This window comes from Larus michahellis, chromosome 1 (genome assembly GCF_964199755.1).
Source record: "Larus michahellis chromosome 1, bLarMic1.1, whole genome shotgun sequence".
Lineage (NCBI taxonomy): Eukaryota > Metazoa > Chordata > Aves > Charadriiformes > Laridae > Larus > Larus michahellis.
The window spans coordinates 65,910,620-65,932,579 of NC_133896.1; the positions used below are offsets into that span (position 1 = coordinate 65,910,620).

Here is a 21,960-nt window from a genome sequence, read left to right on the forward strand (position 1 = left end):
CAGTAAGAATACCTGGTCTCTTTGGACTGCTGTAAATTCATTCCTGTAAACCCCAATCGTGCAGAGAAACTGGGTCAGCCTGGTTTTCTTCAAATTCATCCAACCAGGCTCTTATCCTGAGGTGCTCTTTCTAGGAAAAAAAATGCCATCAAAATTCAACTGCTCTTTAGATACTGCTTCATCCAGAAGGCGGGGGTCCCGGCACTAAAAGCACGTGAATGACCTGACCTCCAGAATGGCATTCAGCGATGCAGCAGCAGCCCCCACCAGATCTCACGTACACATGTAGGCATATTCCCCAGATCGTCTCATTGTATGTTTGGCACTAAAAACTGTCACTTTATGCAATACTGGATCCATATGAATTAAAAATGAGCTTCTTCATGACTGTCTGTGTATACCTATAACAAAAGACTTCAACGTTCAGAACTTGTCGGAAAGTCTGTGTCATTCATAAATTATGAACAAGACTTCTTTAAGCCAGGGTAATTACTACAGCTATACAGCACTATGCAGAAATGTCATATTGACATAGAAACGTCATAGAAAAAGTCAATATTATAAAGCCTACAATAACTGATTAGATTATTTTGGATGAGAACTTCAGCAGATACAGAATAACACCGCTTTTTTGATGCTGACAGAGGCAGTCCAATTTACTATCTGTAAATTACAACTATTTTTCTGCTGCTTTCCAGTCCTCTGGTGCATACACTACAGAGCACGATTACCTACCTGCACATCTTATGAAGATTGTCATGAAAAATAAAATCTTGCAATGCATATCACTTTCATTCACAAGCCACTAAAAATATTTACAAACAGGAGAAATATTTTAGAAATATTTTATTTTATTATGGCCAAAAAAAAAAAATTCCATTGCAGCAGATACAAATCGTATTTTAATTTGAAATGAACAATTACTGCAAACTTTTTTCCCCCCATGCTTTCTCAAATTACATTGTACCTCTGTTACAAAGAAGGTGAAAACCTGCCTGCTCTGAATGATATGTAGCCAAAATTGAGACAGCCTGGGAAATAAAAACAGGCTTCCACTGGAATTGAAAGGAAATACTGTAGTTTATTTTAAATTGTTTTAAGCTTAATTTAGAAACTGTTTCATTTCAGCCAGTTACAGGTGCAAGCTGAGTTTCTACATCACAGCCAAAATTACTGTGATCACAAATATAACAGCGATTGCTGCACACAGCAAGATTTTTACATCCATTTGAGATGCCGTCTCATCCCAGTTCCTGATGATGTTTATGTACTTCGTAACTCACTACCCATAGAGACGGAGAGGACAGGGGAGTTGCTGTTTATTTGCTGTTGTTTGCTTTTGAGGGAAAAGAGAACCAACATCCTCTGTTTTCCCTCCCTTTGCTCCTGGCAGGTCACGGTTCACAGACCCCGCAGCAGATCCCTGTTCACAGACGTGGCACGTGCAGCCCTGTGCAGCTCCGTAGAAAAGACACGCATTGTAGGCATCCCGCTCTTCCACGGGCGTCTGTCTACCCTCCTAATGTTGTCTGTTGCTGTGGGATCAGAGGCCTGCATACGCAGAACTTTCATATTTAGATTACACTTATTACTGGATATAGTTAAGAGGAAAAATAACAAGCTCAGCATACTTCATCAAATATATGGTTAAACACGTCTTTAGCGATGAAATCATGCAAACAAAACCAACTGAATGCAATGTGCTTATCTAACACCTACGTTCCAGTTCCAGCTAGTTCAAGAGGACTTCCACAGGTTTTTAAAGCTGATTCTGCTGGGGACAATCCAGTGTGCAGCTTTCCCTGGTGAGATGTTCCTTCCATAAATCTGATCTCTTGCTTTGCTTTCCTTGATTTCACCTTTATGAACATGATGAGGGAATTCAAATGGAGAAGCAAAGATCCTCCACGGATATCACACATACACCTGGAGTTTCGAAGCCAGTTTTGAGAACTCCTTTACTTAGACTCACAGCATGGTTGAGGGGGAAGGGACCTCTGGAGGTCATCTGGTCCAAGCCCCTGCTCAAGTAGGGCCACCTAGAGCCCTTTGTCCAAAACCATGTACTTTTTTTTGGTAAAGCAATGTTGCTTTAACAGGCCTTGCCTCTATAAGTCTCTTAAAGGAACTTTACCTATTTGAGACCTTTGGGGGTAAAGTGGGTATTTGAAGCGCACATTTTTTTGTCCTGTTAGCTTCTACAGTCAGTGGGTTTCAGACATCAACTGTAAAAGAATCTTCCACAAACTACAAAACAGAGAAGTTCCTTGGCTTCCCTCCCCTGGCTTGTACAACTTAAAATTAGACTTTTTTAGTAGTTTTGCAATAATTCTCTATATAGGTGCTGGAGAAAAAGACTGGCTACGCAATGTTTCTGGTGGTCCCTTAGTTCAAGTTACATTGAACAGATTCTGAAAGATGTACTGTGACGTACCAACAGGTCATTAACTTGGGGACTGATGTGCCCATGTTTCCTTCTTATATCAGAGTTAGGAATTTGACCCCCAGACCATTTACTCACTTGGAGGGACTTTTCAAGTATATTAGCTCAATGTCTGAGCTAATATTTGCAAAAACGCACAACTTCTAGATTAGCTATGAGGACCAGATTCTGCTCCTATCTCTTCCAGCGTAAGAAGCTGTCCCGTGTGTAAAAGCTGACACTGGTACTGCTGCCCTTTCCATGCCACGCTGCACTGAGGCAAAAGCCTTCTCACAACTATCATAGAAGAAAATCTGCTTTATGCAAACAGATCCCAAACTTGAAAACATGAAAGGAATTTGGCTTTAAACCTCATTAGGATGCATTTCAGCATGGAAGGTGACCCAAGTCAGTAATGGAAATTTAGACCTAACTATCCAGGGCAAACAACAAGCAGCAAGTCTTAGCTTGTTTCCTATGGGCGCTTAAAGTTTCACCTTTTCTAATAACTTGGAATCTGTTAGCTAATTATGACCAAATTTCACTGAAGGATAATGATTGCAAAGGTGATTAATCTCTCCTACTGGCTTCATAAAAACAGACAGCTAGGGGTAGTTATCTTGATATTAAATTTAGGAAAAAAGCAGCAAGAATAGTAATTTTCCTTTTTCAAAAAGTAATACGCAGTAATTTTATGAAAACAGACGGGTTTACACCTTGTAAGAACAACACAAAAACCAAACCACAAACTGCACTGCTGGGGCACCAGTTCATTTCTGACTCCGAAGGCAGAGCACTGCCCACTGAGTCACCAGTGCTTCCAGTCTGCTGCCAAGCCCTCCCATCAAAACACCTTACAGTTCTGGGAACATCATCATGACAGTCACTGTTAGAGTTGTGTGACTTAACACTATGAAGGACCAAATTATTTGCTAGCATAATTCTGTTGATTTCAGGAGAGGTGCAGCAGCGGAGAATTCAGATCATAATTCCAGTGCTGTCATGGAGCCCAATATTTTTATTTAAAAAAAACCTGAAAAAATACTTGCTGTACCTGGCTGTGCATGCCTTATGAGAACAGATAAAAATCACATTCTGTATTAATATCAGTGCATTTGGCTGCAGGCCACAACGTGCTCTTTATAATAACAAACTGGTCACCAGAAGAGGTTTTGGTCATGGATAGGTTAAACCCACAAAACAGAAGCATAATTACTATGGTTACCAGAGTAGAAACAGAACAGGGATTGAAAAAAAAGATTCAGAAATTACCGTCTTCATTAGCAACAATCTACTGAGGTTGCTTGCATTCTTTCATTGCTTACTGGGAGCCCAGTACTCTAAAACCTTGAATTACGATGTGACATTCTCAGTTACACTCATCTTCACCATCACGTCACCAGCTTCCTGAAGAAGTCAGGTTTGAGTTCATTAAAGGAACAAGGTTTTTATTATTAGGAAAAAGAATGGGGGAATAAAGTATCTTTATTCCCTGACTTTAGATTTCAGAGTCATTAATGCCTTTTTCGGCAGAGTTCTGACAAAGGCTACAAAGGAAGGTTGTGGAAGAGGTCTCTGAAGGCCTCTACCATTCAGCTTCCCTTACATATGGGGAAGATGGACAGAAGGAGCCTTCAGACCTCGATGAACCCCGTGGACAGGAGGGCCCATGTTACTTTGTTCCTTACATTGTCCTATCACCATTCACGAGGCTCATCTAAATGGCAACCTGTGGGCCAGATGCCACTCGTCCTGTGAAGGGGATGAAGAACAGCTGTTGAAGGACTGTGACGTGCCAAAGCAACCAAACGCTTTAACCTGCCTTTAGGCCCAAGCTGCCGCACGGGTGAAGGCAGGATTCAGAGTCACCACCATCTCATAAACCGTATCTGGAAACAAGAGCCTACCTCTTGGACCAGCTACAGAAGCTGCACAGCACAGCTAATTCTGTGGGCTCCATAAGCAAATCAGGTGCAGAGCACTGGGAGATCAGCGGTTTGCCTTGCACAATTTTCCTTCTTTTCCCCTTAGAAGAAATAGCGACAGTTGAAACTCGCTCTTACCGAGAAGGGTCTTTAATCAAACAAGGGTCCGTTGCGTAAGAGCTCGATGCTGCAACAAAAGATGCACAAACCAGCGAGCCACCCGACCATCTAGTTTCAGGACTTTCCACCACTGCCTACACAAACAAAGCTAAAGGTTTGTGACAGCTGCTTGTGTTTCGATTATCTCTTTGGGGATCTCGGAGTTCAAAACCACATTCTAAAGAAGCAACTGGCAGAAGGAAATTATTTCTAACAGCCCATCCACAGAAAAGGCCCCATTATTATTATTAATTACTCATATTGCCATAGAACCTAATTGTCCCAGCCAAGAATAGAGGCTCAGTGTGTTACATTCAATACAAACAGGCGGGTAAGGGCAGACCTTGCCCCACAGACCTTGCCCTCTGCAAGCTCCACATTAACCATTGCCAGCTCTGCAAGAAGCCTGATTTAGTGCTCAACGTACCCTGAGAGATTTTAGCCGGCCCGAGCTCCCAAAGAACTGCAAAAGTCACTCCTTGCAGAATTACATGAAGATTTCCCACGTACTCTCATAATAAAGGGCATCCCACGTCCCGGAGCTCAATACAGTAAAGCGTGTCATTTAACTTTTCCCCATGCAGCAATAGGAACAAGGGGTACTTTGTGGGGTGAGGCTAGCCCGAGATGGCGGGTGAGGAGAGGCGAGATGCATTCTCCGCGGGGAGAGGCAGCTGGAATTTGGTCCTCCCCCGCAACGGACAACCAAATGTGCGGAAAGAGCAAGGAAAAATGAAGCGTTTCAACCAGCCGTAGGGATTAGCAAATGCTGATGTGAAAATCTGTGTGACAGCAGAGAAGAGTCGTGGTTCAGAAAGGGATGAGTGGGAAGGAGTAGGAAGACTGTTACAAATACCGGGATGGCAGCCAGGAGCAGTCAGCTTCCAGAGGGGGAGAGGGCAGAGCAGAAAGGGCAGCCGGGGGTGAGAGATGGTGATGTATTCTGGGATCCCAGATACTCTCCATGTGCTCTGGGATCACCAAAGTCCGTGGGAGAGGGACCACGAGAGGACAGTAAGGCGAAGGCGGCAGTTCCACAGGAGGCAGAGATGCAGGCAGAGAGCCACCGATGGTCTCTAGTGACGAGGGCTTCACCACTGAAACACCACCAAATAATGAATTAAGAAACCAAAGAGGTTTCCATAAGTTTCTCACCCTTATTTTTCCTTAAGTTTTGATTGTGTTGCAGCAGCAAAACTACCAGCAAAACCATTCCTAAATGGCCTTACTGGTCACACTGGCACCAGCAGGAAGTGCTGCCAGTGCACGCACTGGTCAGTGAGTACAGGGCAGTTGATTGCTTCGGCTTTCTGGTTGACCGGCTTTTTAAAATGGAAGATTCTTTGGAAACTAAATGATTGGACTAGGTCTGAGAAAAATCTGTGTTTTCTTTGTGATTTAGCCACAGACTCCCTATGAAATTATGGCTGAACATCCTACCCCTCCACAGCTCCAGGGCCTCCATTACTCATCTGTAAATTCCCCTTATTATTCCTTAATAGCAAATCCCTGACAAGGTTGTCTATTTTCACTGTAGAATATCTAAGCTTTTATTTATACGTCTGAAACTCATTGCGCCATGCATCTCGGAATCCCCAGGTACTACTGTCATGCAATAAATAACCATTTATCCCACCCTGCTGAGACCTAGTGGGCAAAACAGCAGCTCACGAAACAAGCGACATTTTTATTTTTTCCAAAGGTTTCCGCTTTCGCAGCCTGTTCTTTCACATGGTAACAAAGAACCAGGGCTGTTTACTAACAAAATTACTTTTTAATAACTACAAACCGTTTTATGCTGATGCATGTTTTCATTACTACTATATACACGTTGTCACCTGTCAGACACACACCATCAGTGGTTACTCTGGTGAATTTTGTTTCACCGTAGGCTCTTCCCCCTAAAGACCCCAACCAGTGCCATCGACTGTTGAGGCTGGATGCGGTACCCATCCCTCTGGCAGCAGCCAAGGTCATGCTGACTCACTCCCTCTGGCTTTTCCCCCGCATCCAGCCAGTGCCAGTGCTCCGGTAAGTGCTTGACTATTCATAACGCTGTCACTTGCAAAGCTGCAATTCCTTTCTCCACAGACAGGACAAAGCGTTGGACTGCGAGCTCCTAAAAATGCTGCTTATCAGATTTTGGACTCCTTTTCAAGTGGTAGATTACTTTCCACTAAAAAAAAATAAGTGATGAAAGACTTGAAATAGAGGCCTCTCACTCTCAAGCAGAGAGCTTCCCTAAGGAACAGCTGAGCTGAGGAACCTGGCAGGAGAGGAGTCTCTGCCACAGGGTTTTGGGACAGAATTCAGGTTCCCCTTTTCCAAATTCACGTCTTAAGAGTGCAGTAATTAACACCCAGACCCTTGGGTAACAGCAAGGAAGCAGCAACTGCTGGTACCCAGCCCAGCTTCAGCTGTGGGTGCCGAACTCAAGTCCTCGCTGGCAAAGAAACCAGGGACACCATTGCAAGAAGAATCTTGCAAATAAGGGATCTTCACAGAATAAGAAGCGTACACAGCATGATCTTTAACTGCAACTCGTCCTGTTCTACCCAGGGTAAGGGTTATTTATACCCAAAAAAGGCTTGTACGCTCATTTTAGATTTAAGTTTCTTCTCATCAGTCTAATCTGCTCCAAAAGCAAATTCAACAGCCATAAAATATAGGAATGACTCTGAGTGTATCTAATCTCAGCCCAAGGAACAGTGAGTAAAGTACTTTACAAATACCAAGTGCCAAAGCTATACTCAAGGCATCATTGCATTTTCTTTTCTTGAATAACTATCTCCCCACAAGCAAGATGACAGAAATCACAAATCATGAAGCAGTGTTAAGTAGATCACAGCAAAAAAAAGTTTAAAGCCAAGAGCATAAATGTGTATACCAAAATTTGCATATAGTCACCCAAACAGGTGTGGTCTGTAATTTCAAAGTGTATGGGCAAAAGGAAGTCACATAGGTTTCAATACACGGTTGCTCAGCCCACTTAGTAAAGCAAACCCAACGTTTTCCATGATAACTAAAATGCAGACTTTAGGGTAGAAATTTCCAAGTGTCTAAATTGATAATCCCATTCTATCACTTTAAAATGGATTTTATTTTAGGAATAGTAAGCATCTAAGAATATATAGCATGATTGTAACTTCAAATTCAGCACATTTGGGAAAAAATGTTATCACTCAACTGTGTTGTTCCAGATTTGTTACTATTTTTACACAGCCGAGCTTACGGCATCTTAAGTGAAAGTTTTGTTATTATCAGATGGCAACCATCAGCCCTTAACTGGCAGAAAAAACGAAAACTTATCTAATGCCCAAGAAATGTAATTACCTAATGCCCGAAGTACTGCATTCCTAACTGACGTCATGTGCCTCCATCTCCCATATTGGTATACATAGAAAATTATATTCCAACTCCTGTTTCTCTTCTATATAGTTATATGTCATACACTTTATTTCACAGAGGACTCCATGTTACTATATCCTTACATTTCACTTTTGTCACCAAGGACCCAGATTTATGACTGAGATTTTATGGATTAGTAATTGATTCAGTGCACATTTTTAGCTCACTGCAGATGGATGATACATGTCAGCTGAAAACTCTTTCCTTCAGGTTTCTGCTGGGTTTTGTGTTTGGGTTTTTTTTTTTTCCCTTGCCCTTACACATTTGGGGCTAGCCAAGTGCACGCACATGATCAGTTACTGGAGCTCAGCTGAGTTACGACAATTCATTAAGGTGCAAGGATAAGATCGCAGGTTTGAAATTCTATAATTATAGCTATGCCAGCTCTCCCTTCTTTGGTGGAAGAAATCTGAATTCTCAGTTTATAACACATTTTATCGCTTACATCTTGATGACAGTGCTGTTTGCCAGCAGGTGGTGGGCACAGACTCAAACATTAAATCATTGCCCCGTTTTACCTTTGACTTACCCACGTAGCTAGGACTTTGACGCTGGTCTTCAAGTCATACCTTCGATAAATGACCCTGAGGCGCCATCCTGAATACAGGGTATACCGTTACAGATAGCATTCTTCGTGTGAGATGCTTAAATAAAATATTTCCTAACTGTTTGTAGGTGGGAATCACGTGCAGTTATCAAAGAAAGAAAGGACTGCATGCAAACATTCCCCTCAACTAAACGCGGACGAGCCCTGCATGTTTGCCATTGCCATGCACACACCTGGAATTATCCAGAACAGTGCAATCTTTTAATGCTTTCTAAAAATTCTGTGAGGTATTCAGGCTATGAGAAAAACTCTTCTCACTCACCCACCCAAAAAAAACCCAAGTTGTCTTTATTGAAACTATTAATTATACAAACTACAAGCTATTGAGACCACGTTATTAATAAAAGGCATCATAGATTCAAGTTGTACAATAGTGGTTAAGTATCCTGGATTAGCCATCAAACTGAGAACCAGAAGCTATGCCTACACAGAGTTTAACCCAGTTATGAACTCCCCACGTACCCCCACACCAAATGCTTTAGCTCTCTTAAAACTCGAACGCCCAAAGGTTGAGAGCTCCGTCTTGCTGGAATTACGGGGCCCGGATTCAGTGCAGTTTGGCATCCTGCACCTGACCTTGTGTTGTGAGTAGACAAGACTCCAGTCCTGAGCAAGACTAAATCCAAATCATGCTGTGATCATGTTTGGCCAGCAGCCAAAATTTTATAAATTAATTATTTCACCAAGCCACCTGTTCCCTTTGCCCGACCCGAATTCCTGTCTTTACTCTTAGAGACTTTCTGATTCTTTTCCATCTTTCTAACTGCGCTTTATAACTACTAGGAGCTGGTTTTCCTCCTCTAAGTACCCAAACCAGAAGTTAAAACTCCAACTGTTAACAACTTCTAGCTTCCCTCCATGGATGTAGCCATTAGTCAGTGATGACAAACAGCACTTCACGGTTCATTCTCAGTACACGGACGTTTAAATTCATCCAGAGTGACTAAGGGAACCAAGGAAAGGCTGTTCGCTATGGATAAACTTCCCAAAGTACATAATGAATGCATGGCATTGCCTCTGCTAACTTGTGTGTCATCTGTGAGCTCTGAGGGACCACAAAATTAAAAATAAACAAATACAGACAAAAAAGAACAGGAAGGAAAGATGAAGTTTGTATAATCTTGTTGAAATCTCCCCAGAAGTGACTGACCGAAGTGAAAGATGACTAACTCTGGCAACTCAGGACTTCTTCTATGCTTCTTGGTTGAGCACAGTGCTGTATACATCACTGCGGGCACAGGGAAACTACTTGCTGTGTAGATGGGTTTAACACAGCTGCACAGCACAGAGGCAAATTAGCTGTGAGTCGGGGCAGAGAGGGCGATGGGGAGGGTATGGCAGGACTGCATGGATAACGGGCCCCACTGCCAGCGCTGATCCCAAGGACTGAGCGCACTAATCTAACCCCACCAGGCATCAATTCTCCTGGCCGGGGTTAAAAAAAGAAATTAACAACCCCAGAAACCACACAATAAATAAAAAAATAAAGGTTTGATTTTTGCAAAATCTTATGAAAAGGTACCTTCTTCCTTCAGCCAAACCAATTTCAAAGTTGCCTTAGAAGTGATCTTCCCAAGGATGATTTCAATAGTGAGGCTGCTGGAAAGCAGAGCTGACAAATTCTCTGCTGTTTCATTTCCAGCCCTTGTTAAAACAACATTGCGAAGTATTTCTAGTATTCCCTCAAGTCATTACAATATCCGAGCAGAGCGTGGAAGGTCTAGTTTGTCACAAATGGCCAGATTTCTTACATTCACACAAAGACAAAAAGGGCCTTTAATATAAAAAATTCAGCTCCATGTCTTACGGAGCAGCAAATCAACACTAATTAAGATGTAGGGCAGAGACCGAAAAAGGGAAGATAAAAAAGTACATAAGCCATCATGGACAGGAGACAAATGCTGTACAAGAACAAGGCAGAAAAAATGAAAGGCTGCAAACAGAGAGGGAGGAACCACAAGAGAGACGCAGAAAACGGGACTGGACCAATTTCAGTCTCAGTGAAAGCCTTTTGGTGTTAGTGGTCTTCACAGGTCTGTCCCAACACCATAGATTTAGGACATGGCCTGCTCTGTCCTTTTAAGTTAATTAAATTTTGATAGTGAAAGAAATTCAGAAACACATATAATCATAATCACAAAATTATTTTTTAGTACTAACTTTGGCAGAGAAGTAGCGTTCCCATTAAAACACTAATCTGCAACCTAGCTTGATTTCTTCCTGCTTACTTCAGCTTTAGGCACCTGCCCTTGCTGAGATGCATTTTTCACCTTCTGACTAGTCCTAAATACTTCCATCTGTAGCTGGTCTGTACTCACGGACTGCTTTCACAGTACAGTATGAAAAATTGCTGGTTTCTCCTCATAATCATCTGCTGCTAGTGATGCAAGCGGGTAAAGGGGCAAAGGGCACACTCATGTCTCTACATGCCATATCAATTCCTCTAAATTAGGAACATACCCTCTCTCCTCCCCCATGAAATGAGAGTGTTGTTGAGTTCACCAGGAAATAAGGAAAGAAGAGGAGAATGAAAGTCACGCCAGAAATAAATATAAGAGCAGTTCAGCAGAAATGAATGCATGCTTTTCAGTCTCTGCCATTATAAATTGAAATCATCCCAAAGAAAAAAATGTACGTTACAGAATCGTATTGAATTAAACATTACCCCCTCAGGTATCAGACAAATATGGAAGGCAAATCCATAACAAAGGCAACTGTGCAGCAAAGCCCTACAATGTAGCAGAGCCAGGAGGGATGCAGGAACAAGCAGTGAATCATTTTTATTCCCATTGTCCATACGCTGGACAAAACACCAATGCGAAAACATGAGAGAAAACAAGGTGCTGAAGAACGAACATATTTGAGCTCATTTGAAAAACTGAGAGGTTGTTCAAGAAGAAAGCTCTTTTTCTGGACACCCTCAACATAGCCATAAAAACATGATCTTGCATTTATTTTCCTCCAACTGCCAATTGCGTAAGGTATATAGAAGTTGCCCAGGTGCAAATTTAGTCTATACATCTGACTTTGAGAATGCTCCTCATTTTACCATGATGAATGTTCACAAATTACTGTTTTATGCCAAATCTTATTTTCTTCACCATCATTTTGCCCCTAGTTGCACTTTCAATAAAGCCAGGTGTTCGATCTGACCACTGTTATGCATACAGACTGAAAGAAAATCTACAATGCAATACAAAAGTTAAAGAAAAATATTTCACCTAAAAGGAGGTGAAAAGATGGTAGCAATTTTTTTTTTTTAATCCATTGCAAAGGGCCTAATTCCAAACAGATGCGGACTGTTAGCTTAAAATTTCTTCAGTGAGCCCTAATTGTACATTCTTGAGCCTTAGACAAGAAGTACTTCACAATAATACTGCCTGGCTCACCCATTAACACTTCAATTAGTTATTTTGTATTTGGTACTAATTGAATATTTTCTAGAAAAATCCATGGAAAATTAACTTTTCCATGACGTAAAATCCAGTTGCGCCTTCTAGTTACTTCAGAGGAGTTCAACTTGGACGTTGATTCAATCAGAATCCCGTAGATTACAGAGGGATTTCTTCGATGAAAGAGCGAAAGGAAGAAAATAATTTAACTGTGGGGAGAAAACAAATTGAACTCTATTTAGGAGTGTGTGAGCCCCCAGTTTTTAAAGCTGACTATCATTGTTTAAGGGTCGGCTATTGTAGGAGGTCTAAAAATCGTATGTTTATCTGCACTGGCTCATAAGGACACAATGCAATTACTGAGAGAAACTGGCGACACAGGTCCCCGAAAAAAAAAAAAAAAAAGGGTTCATCTACATTTTTCTTTGCGTGCTGCCAAAGCTTCAACAATAGCCCTAATTTCCCCTAAGATTATTTCAGCTGCTTATGTTTTCTGTAGGCTAATGCACAGGACTCATTTCCTCTTAGAGGAAGCAATCCTGCCGTAATTTGATGAGCATCTCTTAACATCAGTACCTGTTTAAACAGTTTATCCCATTCCCCCCCACCATCCCCACCACCACTTTCCCCGGCATTCGTTCCTATCCTCTTGCTGACTTTTTGGCGATACAGGTAAAAAGGTTTATGGGAAGTTATTGTGAACCAGATCATGTAACCAATCTGGGTTACAGACAGCATACATCCCCTCCTCGGTTATTTTTAACCGAGGTCAGTTTTCTACCCTGGTGTGACAATATAAACAGCTGCACAGCTGAGAGCCGGAACAGGGGACGGAATGACAAAGGGAGACGCAGGGTTGTCTTGCTGAGAGACGAGCACATCAAACTACACCCTCAGTAACCCCAGGTCAATGCAGGCTTAATGACAAGCCAGAGAAAATGAAATTCAAGCACGAAGTGAGGCTACGGCGCTGCTAATGGTCGCTGTTTCCAGGCAGCATGCTGTTACATATTGGGTAACTCACAGCAAGCTGCTACTGGAATTTAACTGGGCACAGTGGGCACCCTAGGAGACCTTGCATTGTTCAAGGTCCCTTGCTGTCTACCTCCTTTCTTCTCCAGTCCAACCTCCTGCTCACAGCAGGGTCAGCTCTGAGCTCACATCAGGTTCCTTAAGACTGTATCCACTTGGGGCTTGAAAAACCCCATGGAGGAAAAGGAACAACCTCTCTGGGCAACCTGTGGCGCTGCCTGTCCTCGTGGGGAAACAGTTCTTCCTTAAATTCAGTCTGAACCTCTCTAGTTTCAACTTATGTCGGTTGTCTCTTGTCTTCCCGCCATTCACCGCCGCGAAGAGCCTGGCTCTGTCTTCTCAATAACCTCCTTGTAGGTATGGGCAGGCTGCTGCTGGGTCCCCCACAGCCGCCTTTTTTCCAGGCTGAACAAGCTCAGCCCCCTCAGCCTCTCCTCAGAGGGCAAGTGCTTCAGCTCTTGACCATCTTGGTGGTCCTCTGCTGAACTTGGTCTGGTTTATCCATGCCTTTCTTGCATTAGGGAAGCTCAAAACTGGATGCTGTTTTCTAGATGGGGTCTAACAAGTGGCAATTTGAAAGTGATATCCACTTCTCTCAACCTACCGGCTATGCTTCTGCTAGAAACAGTCCGGGATGCTGTTAGCCTTTTCAATGTCAGGGGATGCTGCTGGCCCACGTTCAGCTTGCTGTCCTCCAGGATCCCCAAATCCTTTGCCACAGACCTGCTCCCCAGTTTGTAATAACTGAACAAAAATCTTCGCAAGCTGCTGCTTGATTTTGCCAAGGCATGCCTTATAAGCGCACCTCCCAATACGAACTGCTCTTCCATTAGCAGTGAATGCCTTAGAGACAGAGGTAGTGTTGGCTGGGCTCTGGAGGAGACAACACTGGAGGGAGCATCTGAGTACTGTCCCTCCAGGCCTGCAGCTCGCTCCCCCTTGTCCTGTCCTCACCTTTGAGCTGGGTGCTAGGCAGCACGGCCTTTCTGAGTGACACAACGTGAACAGACACCAAGGACAAAGTGTTGAGATAAGGGTGAGATGCTGAAAATGTTCAGCCTCATCCGGCACAGGCCCACAGATGCTGTCACTGGAAGGAGGTGTAAAGATATACTGAGATGGCATCAGTTCACAACTTTCAAGTTATGTATTTGGGACACATTAATCTTTTAGAAGAATTCAGAACATCTCATTGGGATTTATGAACCGCTTCACACTTTTCTAAGCATCCTGTGATACAGACAGCTGTGCAGAGCAATCCTCATTTAACAGGGCTCTATTTGGGATAGGGAGTCTCCCCCTCTTCTGCCTTTTTTGGATCCAGAGAAGTCCCAGAAGCTGTACACTTCAACGATAGAAGAGGCAGAGAAGTGACTTCAACAGAAGGTGTGAGAGAGGCTTTGGAGAACAGTGGGGGAGCTGGAGGGGCAGCTTTGTGTCAGCAAAGAGGGGGGATAGAGCTTGAGTCACCCACATTAAAGTAGTGCAGGGAAGAGCAGAACAGGAAAGATGCTACCAGACAGAGCTTCAGATCTATTCCTCAAAAACCCTCTTCAGTCACAGACCAAGAATTGTTTGTGGAAGGCCCATTAGTAAACTGACTAAGCACTTCATAATCATTGATTCAACATCCCCGCAAAGTAAAGAAAACAAGAATTTTTGACCTTCCAAGGATAGGGCTGCTCACCAATAGCTTAGTTTCCAATAATTTATGAAGGATAATAGGGTTTAAAGTAATGCAAACACCAAACTGCATCTTCAACCTGGAAATCGCATAGCCAGCTCTATGTGTAATCCGAGGGAAGATTTTTGTCTCCATAGAATGAAATACATAAAAGCCACGAAGCCAAGTGAGATATTGCCTAAATTTGTCAGTTGGAGAGGGAGCCAAGGAGAGGGACTTGAGGATCTACTCAGCCGCTATGTTCATTATTTGATTCCCAAAGAGAAATCTCTGCTTAGGATTTCCCAGGCCTAAATGTCTTGCAGAGTTGGACGTCAAAGCTTCCTTCTATCCCCATTTTATCATGACTGGGGGTGACTGATATTTGTCCCCTTTTCAAAACATTACAGGTCACCAGTGCAGCATAGCTAACCACAGAATCATAGAAGGGTTGAGGTTGGAAGGGACCTCTTGGGATCACCTCATCTAGCCCCCCTGCTCAAGCAGGGACAGCCACAGCAGGTAGCTCAGGCAAGAAGATCAATATGAAGCCATTTTCATTTTACACTTCATTAGAAGATTGAAAACTAACAACAAATGTTATCCTTACAGCAAATGCATGTGAACATTTAAGACCACAAATTCTAAAACCACTGGAAAAATGTTTTTCATAAAATACACTTGTCATTAAATGCCCACATCAGAAAGACAGTGAAAATGGGCTACCGTCAATCAAAAACAGGCTACCTTCAATCAGTGAGTCTTATTGTCTGCATTCTTATGGACTGCAAGTTAAAAGGCACATCTGCTAAAGTAACTTCCTGAACAGGGGCGCTAAAACTATAGTGTTTTTACCACAAGGCCAAAATTCCACTAGTTTGAGATGTAACTGAGTGAGGCACAGAAACATCATTTACCAACTGAAAAAAAAAACCACAAAACAATGAGAATTAATAAAGCTTTAAAAATAATAATGTTTTGTTTAACACTACAATCTTGCCTAGCGTCAGGACCACAAGTACTCCATCTCGTAACACCGACTGTTAAAGTCAACACAACAGAGCATACCTTTTCACATTCCTACCATTCAGTTCATGTTTGAAAACATAAGGTCATGTCTTTCCTGGACAGCTTACATGAGTAATAACTGCCCTATTTTGGAAGAAGAAGTCCTTATTAGTTCACTGATTAAAACTTCAAAGTTTTTGTAATGTAAATCAATGCCATGGCCCAAAACATCAAAGTCTTAGGCTAAAGCACCTCTCAATACAAGAAACATCAGAGATTGCTAAACCAATTCATATTGCATGGTGGATAGCATATATCCTGTATACAAGTATTAATATTTAATGTAATGTATTGCAATTTGCTTTTACTTCAACATCCTATAATGGCCTTGCTTTCCCGTCTCACTCTCCAACAAAGGAAATTATTGTATAGCTGAGGCTCTGTATTGCAATCTATATGGAACAGGCCCCGCTGGAGTTCATGGGAGTTTTGAATTGCCAAGGAGGATGGGAGAAGACTTCAGACCCTAGACCGCTAAGCCATGACTGAGTAGTTAAAGACGGGCAGCTCTCTTTGCTGAGCAATAAATACAATGAGCTCCTCGCAGCAGAACAAAATAATTTAACAATGAAGCAGTTCAAAAATGAAGACTTGCCTCAATAAAATTTGACCCCAGTAACTGAATCTGTTCAGAGAAGGTCCAGAGAAGGAGAGGTAAGTCCTAAACATAATCCTGCCCACACTCTTGCACCTATATTCCTCATGAATGGATAAGCTATTTGTTTCAGCGCAAACCTGAGGCCTAATTTCTATATGCCAAGATGACTTCAGAGAAGCTGCAGATGTCGTGAGGTAAGAGCAGAAGCACAGAACCCCACTGACATACTGGGAGTCCTCCTAGCTCCCGTTAGTCAGTCATGGCGGTTCGATGTCCCACCATGCAGACCACATCATCCAGGCCATCCTCTGCAGGGCCTGCTGGAGATGACACACAAAGACCCTCCTCCACACATTTTGGAGAGACCCTTAACAAAAAAGCTGCCTTTGGACTTCTTCTGCCACTTTGAGAATTTTCAAACAGAACCCTACAGCCCCAAAAGGTATGCCTTCAAGTCTCCGCAAGATGGTTTGCCCAAACATCCTGAATTCTGCCTCACTAATGTCATCAGAGGTGCCATTTGCTTATGTCTCCCAGTTACTGAGTCTGATCTGCACTCAAAGAACAGTCATAATGGAAGTGGTAACAGAGAAGCTTGGAAAATGGAGTAAATTCTCCTTTGCAGGGCTTCATGCACAGTAAGAATCAGTGTGGTTTCTCCTATAAAGGTCAGAAGCAAGAAAAAAATCTCTTGCGGCCTAGGTAGGGGATGCAAATGCCCTACCTGCAGCTATGGAGAGCTCTGGAATTGAGAGCCTCAGGCTGGAACTGGAAATTGGAGGGGTTCCACTCTTGCTTGGCATCAGGCAAGCTACAGGATTTACCCTCTTCGTGGATATCCTCCATGTCCATGCTGTGGCTGGCACAGCATGAAGGCACAGCCCCACGGGAGACGTTCTGGGCTGCAGAGCATGCAATCCCATTGACTTCAAGGGGAGGTAAACAGGAAAAGAATTTGTGCCCATCTTTGATTTCAGTTAATCGTGTTGATTAATCCCTCTCGTTTAATAATTTCAACTCAGTTCCTCACACTATCCCTTCTATCTGTAGCCATCTGCACCCATGTGTCATCCTGGTTTTTGATCAGTCTTCTTTTGGACATTATTGTGATGGGATAACAGCTAGCTACAGCTCTGCTTATCTCTTTATTTTCTTTCCCTCCCCCCCCCCGAAATTGCATTGCACTTTCTTCCCCTCTATTGCTTTGCTGGGTCATTTCAAATAGCACTGCCTTCATGCCAGTGCAAGTTATGTATCTCTATCCCTGAACCTGTGATTACTGCTTTCAAAGTCCTGAGCCTACTGCATAGGCTCAGCAGGGGTGGGGGGCCAGAGATCAAGCTTAAGGAGATCAATAGGTTTTTCTGAAAAACAGCTTTATTCTTCTTACTGAAAATACAATTTTTTCAACTCTTCTGGGCACTGAACCAAGCCTGTAGCGTAATTCATTTACCTGCAAGTAAAATGAAATCTTTATTTTATTAAAAACACTTCTAAAAGTGCATCAATTATTATCCTATGGAATATATTCATATATAACCTAAGTTTATTAAGTGGCTTCCCTCGATATGTAATATGTCCATAATTTCTAACTGAATAGAATTTCTGAACGTTATACATACCAATATATTTCTGTAGAACAAAAAGATGCCTTTTAAATTTGCGAGAATACCTGTTCATCTTCTCTTTTCAAAATATGTAATTAGTCACATTCTACGACAGTATAAAAATACCATAAAATATAGAGATATAAGTACTGCATACGTGTGTACACACGCCTCATCTGTAGCTGCCGTGTATGTGCGCTGTATCAGTCTCAAGTTACTTCCCCTAATGATGAGCATCGGAAGAGTGATGATATTTCAGAGTCATGTTTAGCAAAGCTGAAAGGTGAGGTGTAGCACTCCCCTACTTTATACTTCGGATGTTACAAAAACGCATTAGAAAGATAAACCAAAACCACTTCTCCCATCAAATATTTTATCCTTTCAGCATGACGCAGAAGTTTAATTTCCACTGATGGGGGGTGACCTCGAGACTATTGTACGGCTACTTCACACCCCCCCTCCCTTAATGGCAGCGATTCCCCTCACTGGCAGAACGGAGCAGGTCTATAAATAACTTCCAAAGGAATTGTCTCTCTCCTCACGCACTGCAGACAACTGTTTACACAGATCCCGAGTCCTTATACACCAGCTTTGCTCTGCTCGCATCCTACGGGCTGTTTAATTTCCTCTTCCTTAAAAAGAAAAAAAAAAGGCAAAAAAAAAAAAGCCCTGGACGATGCAGGTGTGACGGGAGCCACCTCCCGCGCCCCAAATCCCCCTTAGCAGAAGTTGTGGCTCCCGGCGTGGGGGGGCCGGAGCGCGGCCCCGGCGCCGGGGACATTTCCCAGGGCAGGGGGTTTGCAATCTTGGCTAATCCGTCCTTAAGCTCCACGGTCCCGGCTGATCCTCCGGCCCCGGGGAAACCCCTCCTCCCCACCCCACGAATCGCCGCAGCCGCTCCGGGGCCCGGGTATCTTTGCTCGCCCACCTGCGGGGGGAGCTGGCCCGGGGGCTCCGGGCACGGACACGCGTGGGGGGCTCCCCCGCACCTCCCCGCAGCCGGCGGGGCGAGACAAAAGCCCGGGTTCGCTCACCTCCTTCAGCTGCTCCAGCTCCTGCTTGAGGCCGTCATACTCCGCCTCCAGCTCGTCGTACTGCTGCTTGAGGGTGAGCTTCTCCTCCAGCACCACCAGCCCATACTCCGCCGCCTGGATCTTCTCGTGGGTCGTCTCGGAGAGCTCCCGGGTCAGCCGCTCGATCTCGCTCTTGTAATGGTCCGCGCCCTGCAGCACCTCCTCCGCAGCCATAGCCCCGCCGGCACTGCCGCGCCGCCGCGCCGCCGCGCCGAGGCAGCCAGGGGGCGGGGGCGGCCGAGGGGCGGCACCGGCACCGGCACCGCCGGCCTAGGGATGGCGATGGCGATGGAGAATGGGGATGGGGGCCGGGGCCCCCTGCGGCAGCCGCCGCCGATGGCAGGGGCGGGCCGCCCCGCCGCAGCCGCGGCCCCCCCCCCCGCCCTCCCCCGTAGCCACCCGGGAGGCCGCGCTCGCCTCCCCCGGCCCTGCGGCGGCCCCGGTTGCCGGCGCGCCTGGGCCGGGCGGGGCGAGCCCCCCGCTGGCCGGGGAGGCGGTGTCGGGCTGGAGGCCGGGGCGGCGAGTGGGGCGGCCGGGTGCCCGCCTCGGTGCGGCGGCTGCCGGGGAGATGCTGCTGCCGGCGCCCGCCTCTTCCCAGGGAGCCGGCACCTCCGCCTCCCTGCCCACACGGTCCCACCCCCGCGCTCTTTTAAGATGACAGCGTCCGCAGGTTTGGCATTTCCCCGCCGGGGAAGAGGGAAAGCAGCGCTACAGCGCGGGGGGGGACGGACGGAGACGCCGGGAGCGGTGGCCGCAGCCGCAGCTCGCCGCGGTGTCGTCTTCTGCTCGCCACCGGTGCGCGGCGGACGGTGCCGCAACCGGCCCCGGTCCCCTCCGCCGCCCTCCCGGCAAGCGGAGCGGCGCGGAGCTCTCCCCCGGGAGAGCTCGGCGCCTCTGGGCTCTTCTCGGCGACGGTGGCCACGTTTAGCGGCTGGTTAAAAATAGAAAGGGAGATGCAGCCCAGGGAACAGCGGGAGCAGCCTCCAGTGTTCCCCTGCCATTCCGGGAAACCGGGAAGGGAGAGCTGCCTGCTCCCTTCCCGGTGAATGCACATGGGAATGGGAAAGAAAACCTGGATGCGAAACAGCGGTGGGCGAGCTAAGGCCACTCTCCCTGCACCGTTGGTGCAAGGTCTCTGTGCTACCGATTAGACAGCAGGACAAAACTGATTCAGAGCAGACGCGGTCACACCATTGTCCCTCTGTCAAATTAACCGGAGGACCTGATGCACAGACTGAGTCAGGTTTATGCTGGCTTTATGCTGGCTGCAGAAAGACAGATGCTACTTGCCCAGCATAAAATTAGAGTGGTGCAGACAGACAGTAACTGATCTCATACAAAGCCCGCCAGTAAAAAGTTAACACACCGGATTAGGGGCATTTTACGTATCTGAACTGGAAGAGTGAGTTCATCCTGGATAAATGTCATAATGTCCCATGTCACAGCCTTTTTTTCTTTGGTACTAGGAGTCTTGAACCCTAATTTACTGTTTCTTTAAACTATGGCCTGCAAACAGAGACCTGATCCTATTGATATCGACCAAGGTTTTTTTGCTCTAAGTACTAGCAGGACTGGGTTTTCACACTTTACAAACATCTTTCTTTTTTCTTTCTAAAATACTAGCAAATTTAGGTCTTTAAAGTTTAACAATTGAGTTAGAATTTCCAGGAAAAGGAAGGTATGGGGTTTTTTTTAAAAAAATAAGTTATGTATAGAAGACGGATATTGCTGCCTACCAATGGAGCACTCTATTGGAAATCAAAGACATAGATTCCCTTTCTTGCTGTGCTGTTAATGCAGTTTTAAACAAGCCACATCCCCTTTCTACCTCAGCTTCCCCATGTCTAAGAAAGAGGTTAAAATGTTTAGACTCCTCAGCAAAGTGCTTTGAGATCTGCAAATGGAAGACTAACACAGGTTATACAGTATATGCATACAGTATGTAACATATTTATTTTATAAATGTATGTGCATGCACACATAATGGACACATTGTAATCTAGCCTGCATAAACACTACTTCTTGTTGCCTAGAGAACATAAATGGAAGAAGCAAGCAAAGCAATAGATGTTCTGTCAACTGCGTAGCTTGAAAACGGCTTCCAAAAATGCACATTTTTAATAAATTCTAGTGTAGAAGCAAGTGTGAATATTAATAGGAAAGAAACAAGTGTGAATAGGTAAGGAGAGTGAGTTGCTCTCATCAGTGACTGAATGTCAAAGAGGAAAACAGCAGTGCTCCAACTGTAATTCCGACCGTACACCTAACTGAACTTCAACATCCTTTTCTTAAAAGAGGATGAAAGAGTCCACAAATCGGAAGGAAAAAAAACTCCAAAACCCAAAGCATGAGCAAAATGTTGTCTCAAGAGCTTTTACAAGTTCTAGTCTGGGTGCGTTCCTCAGCTTTTGACCCAGGCCACTATGCAAGCAAGCCTTTCGTGAACAGTCATTCAGGAATGGATTGGAAAACAAGCAGTTTAAAAGGATCAAGGACAGTGTGGAAATCGGTTGAAGCAACAGGATGGCTACAGCTAATCTAGCCTCAGCGTAACTCCACTTAACATCATTTAGTTGACAATGTTGCTCACAACAGAAGGGCAGCCTCACCACGTGACTGAACATCTGTACCCTAGGAGGGAAATCTGGCATGTTAAAATGTGTCATTTTTTCTGCAATACCCAACAAGAAACTTAGGGAGAATCTTTCCTTTTAAAGTTGGAAGGAGGCGTGAAGTCCAGGTATTGTGCACTGTGCAGAAGTTCACAGTGGCTGTGGGAGAGTTTCCATAAACTGGAGATCCTGTAGCTACTCTAAATTGAAAACTCCCAGCACGCCCATGATTTGCTATCATTAGTACTCATTTATTCTGCGTCTTGCCTCCTAAACATATGCAACATCAAATCTGGCTCCTTTGGTGACGTTTGTCTTTGTTTTAGAAGTCTACTGCTTTAGAAGTCTTCTGTGGGACAAAATGAATCGTGCCCCAGAGTTGTCAGTTTCTCTC

General features: G+C 44.5%; 1 protein-coding gene across 10 annotated transcripts in view; it reads right to left on the reverse strand.

Annotated features, from left to right (window-relative positions):
• BICD1 (BICD cargo adaptor 1) overlaps window positions 1–19,555 on the reverse strand; it is a 184,976-nt gene extending 165,421 nt beyond the window's left edge. For 4 of the 10 annotated variants that reach the window (XM_074583139.1, XM_074583118.1, XM_074583107.1 and 1 more), the window contains exon 1: window positions 18,916–19,555. In XM_074583139.1, the coding sequence (XP_074439240.1) occupies window positions 18,916–19,128 (213 nt within the window). In that variant the 5' untranslated portion in view covers window positions 19,129–19,555. The remainder of the gene's footprint in view (window positions 1–18,915) is intronic. The other 6 variants (XM_074583098.1, XM_074583090.1, XM_074583076.1 and 3 more) reach the window with 2 other exon arrangements.
• Between the last annotated feature and the right edge of the window lie 2,405 nt (window positions 19,556–21,960).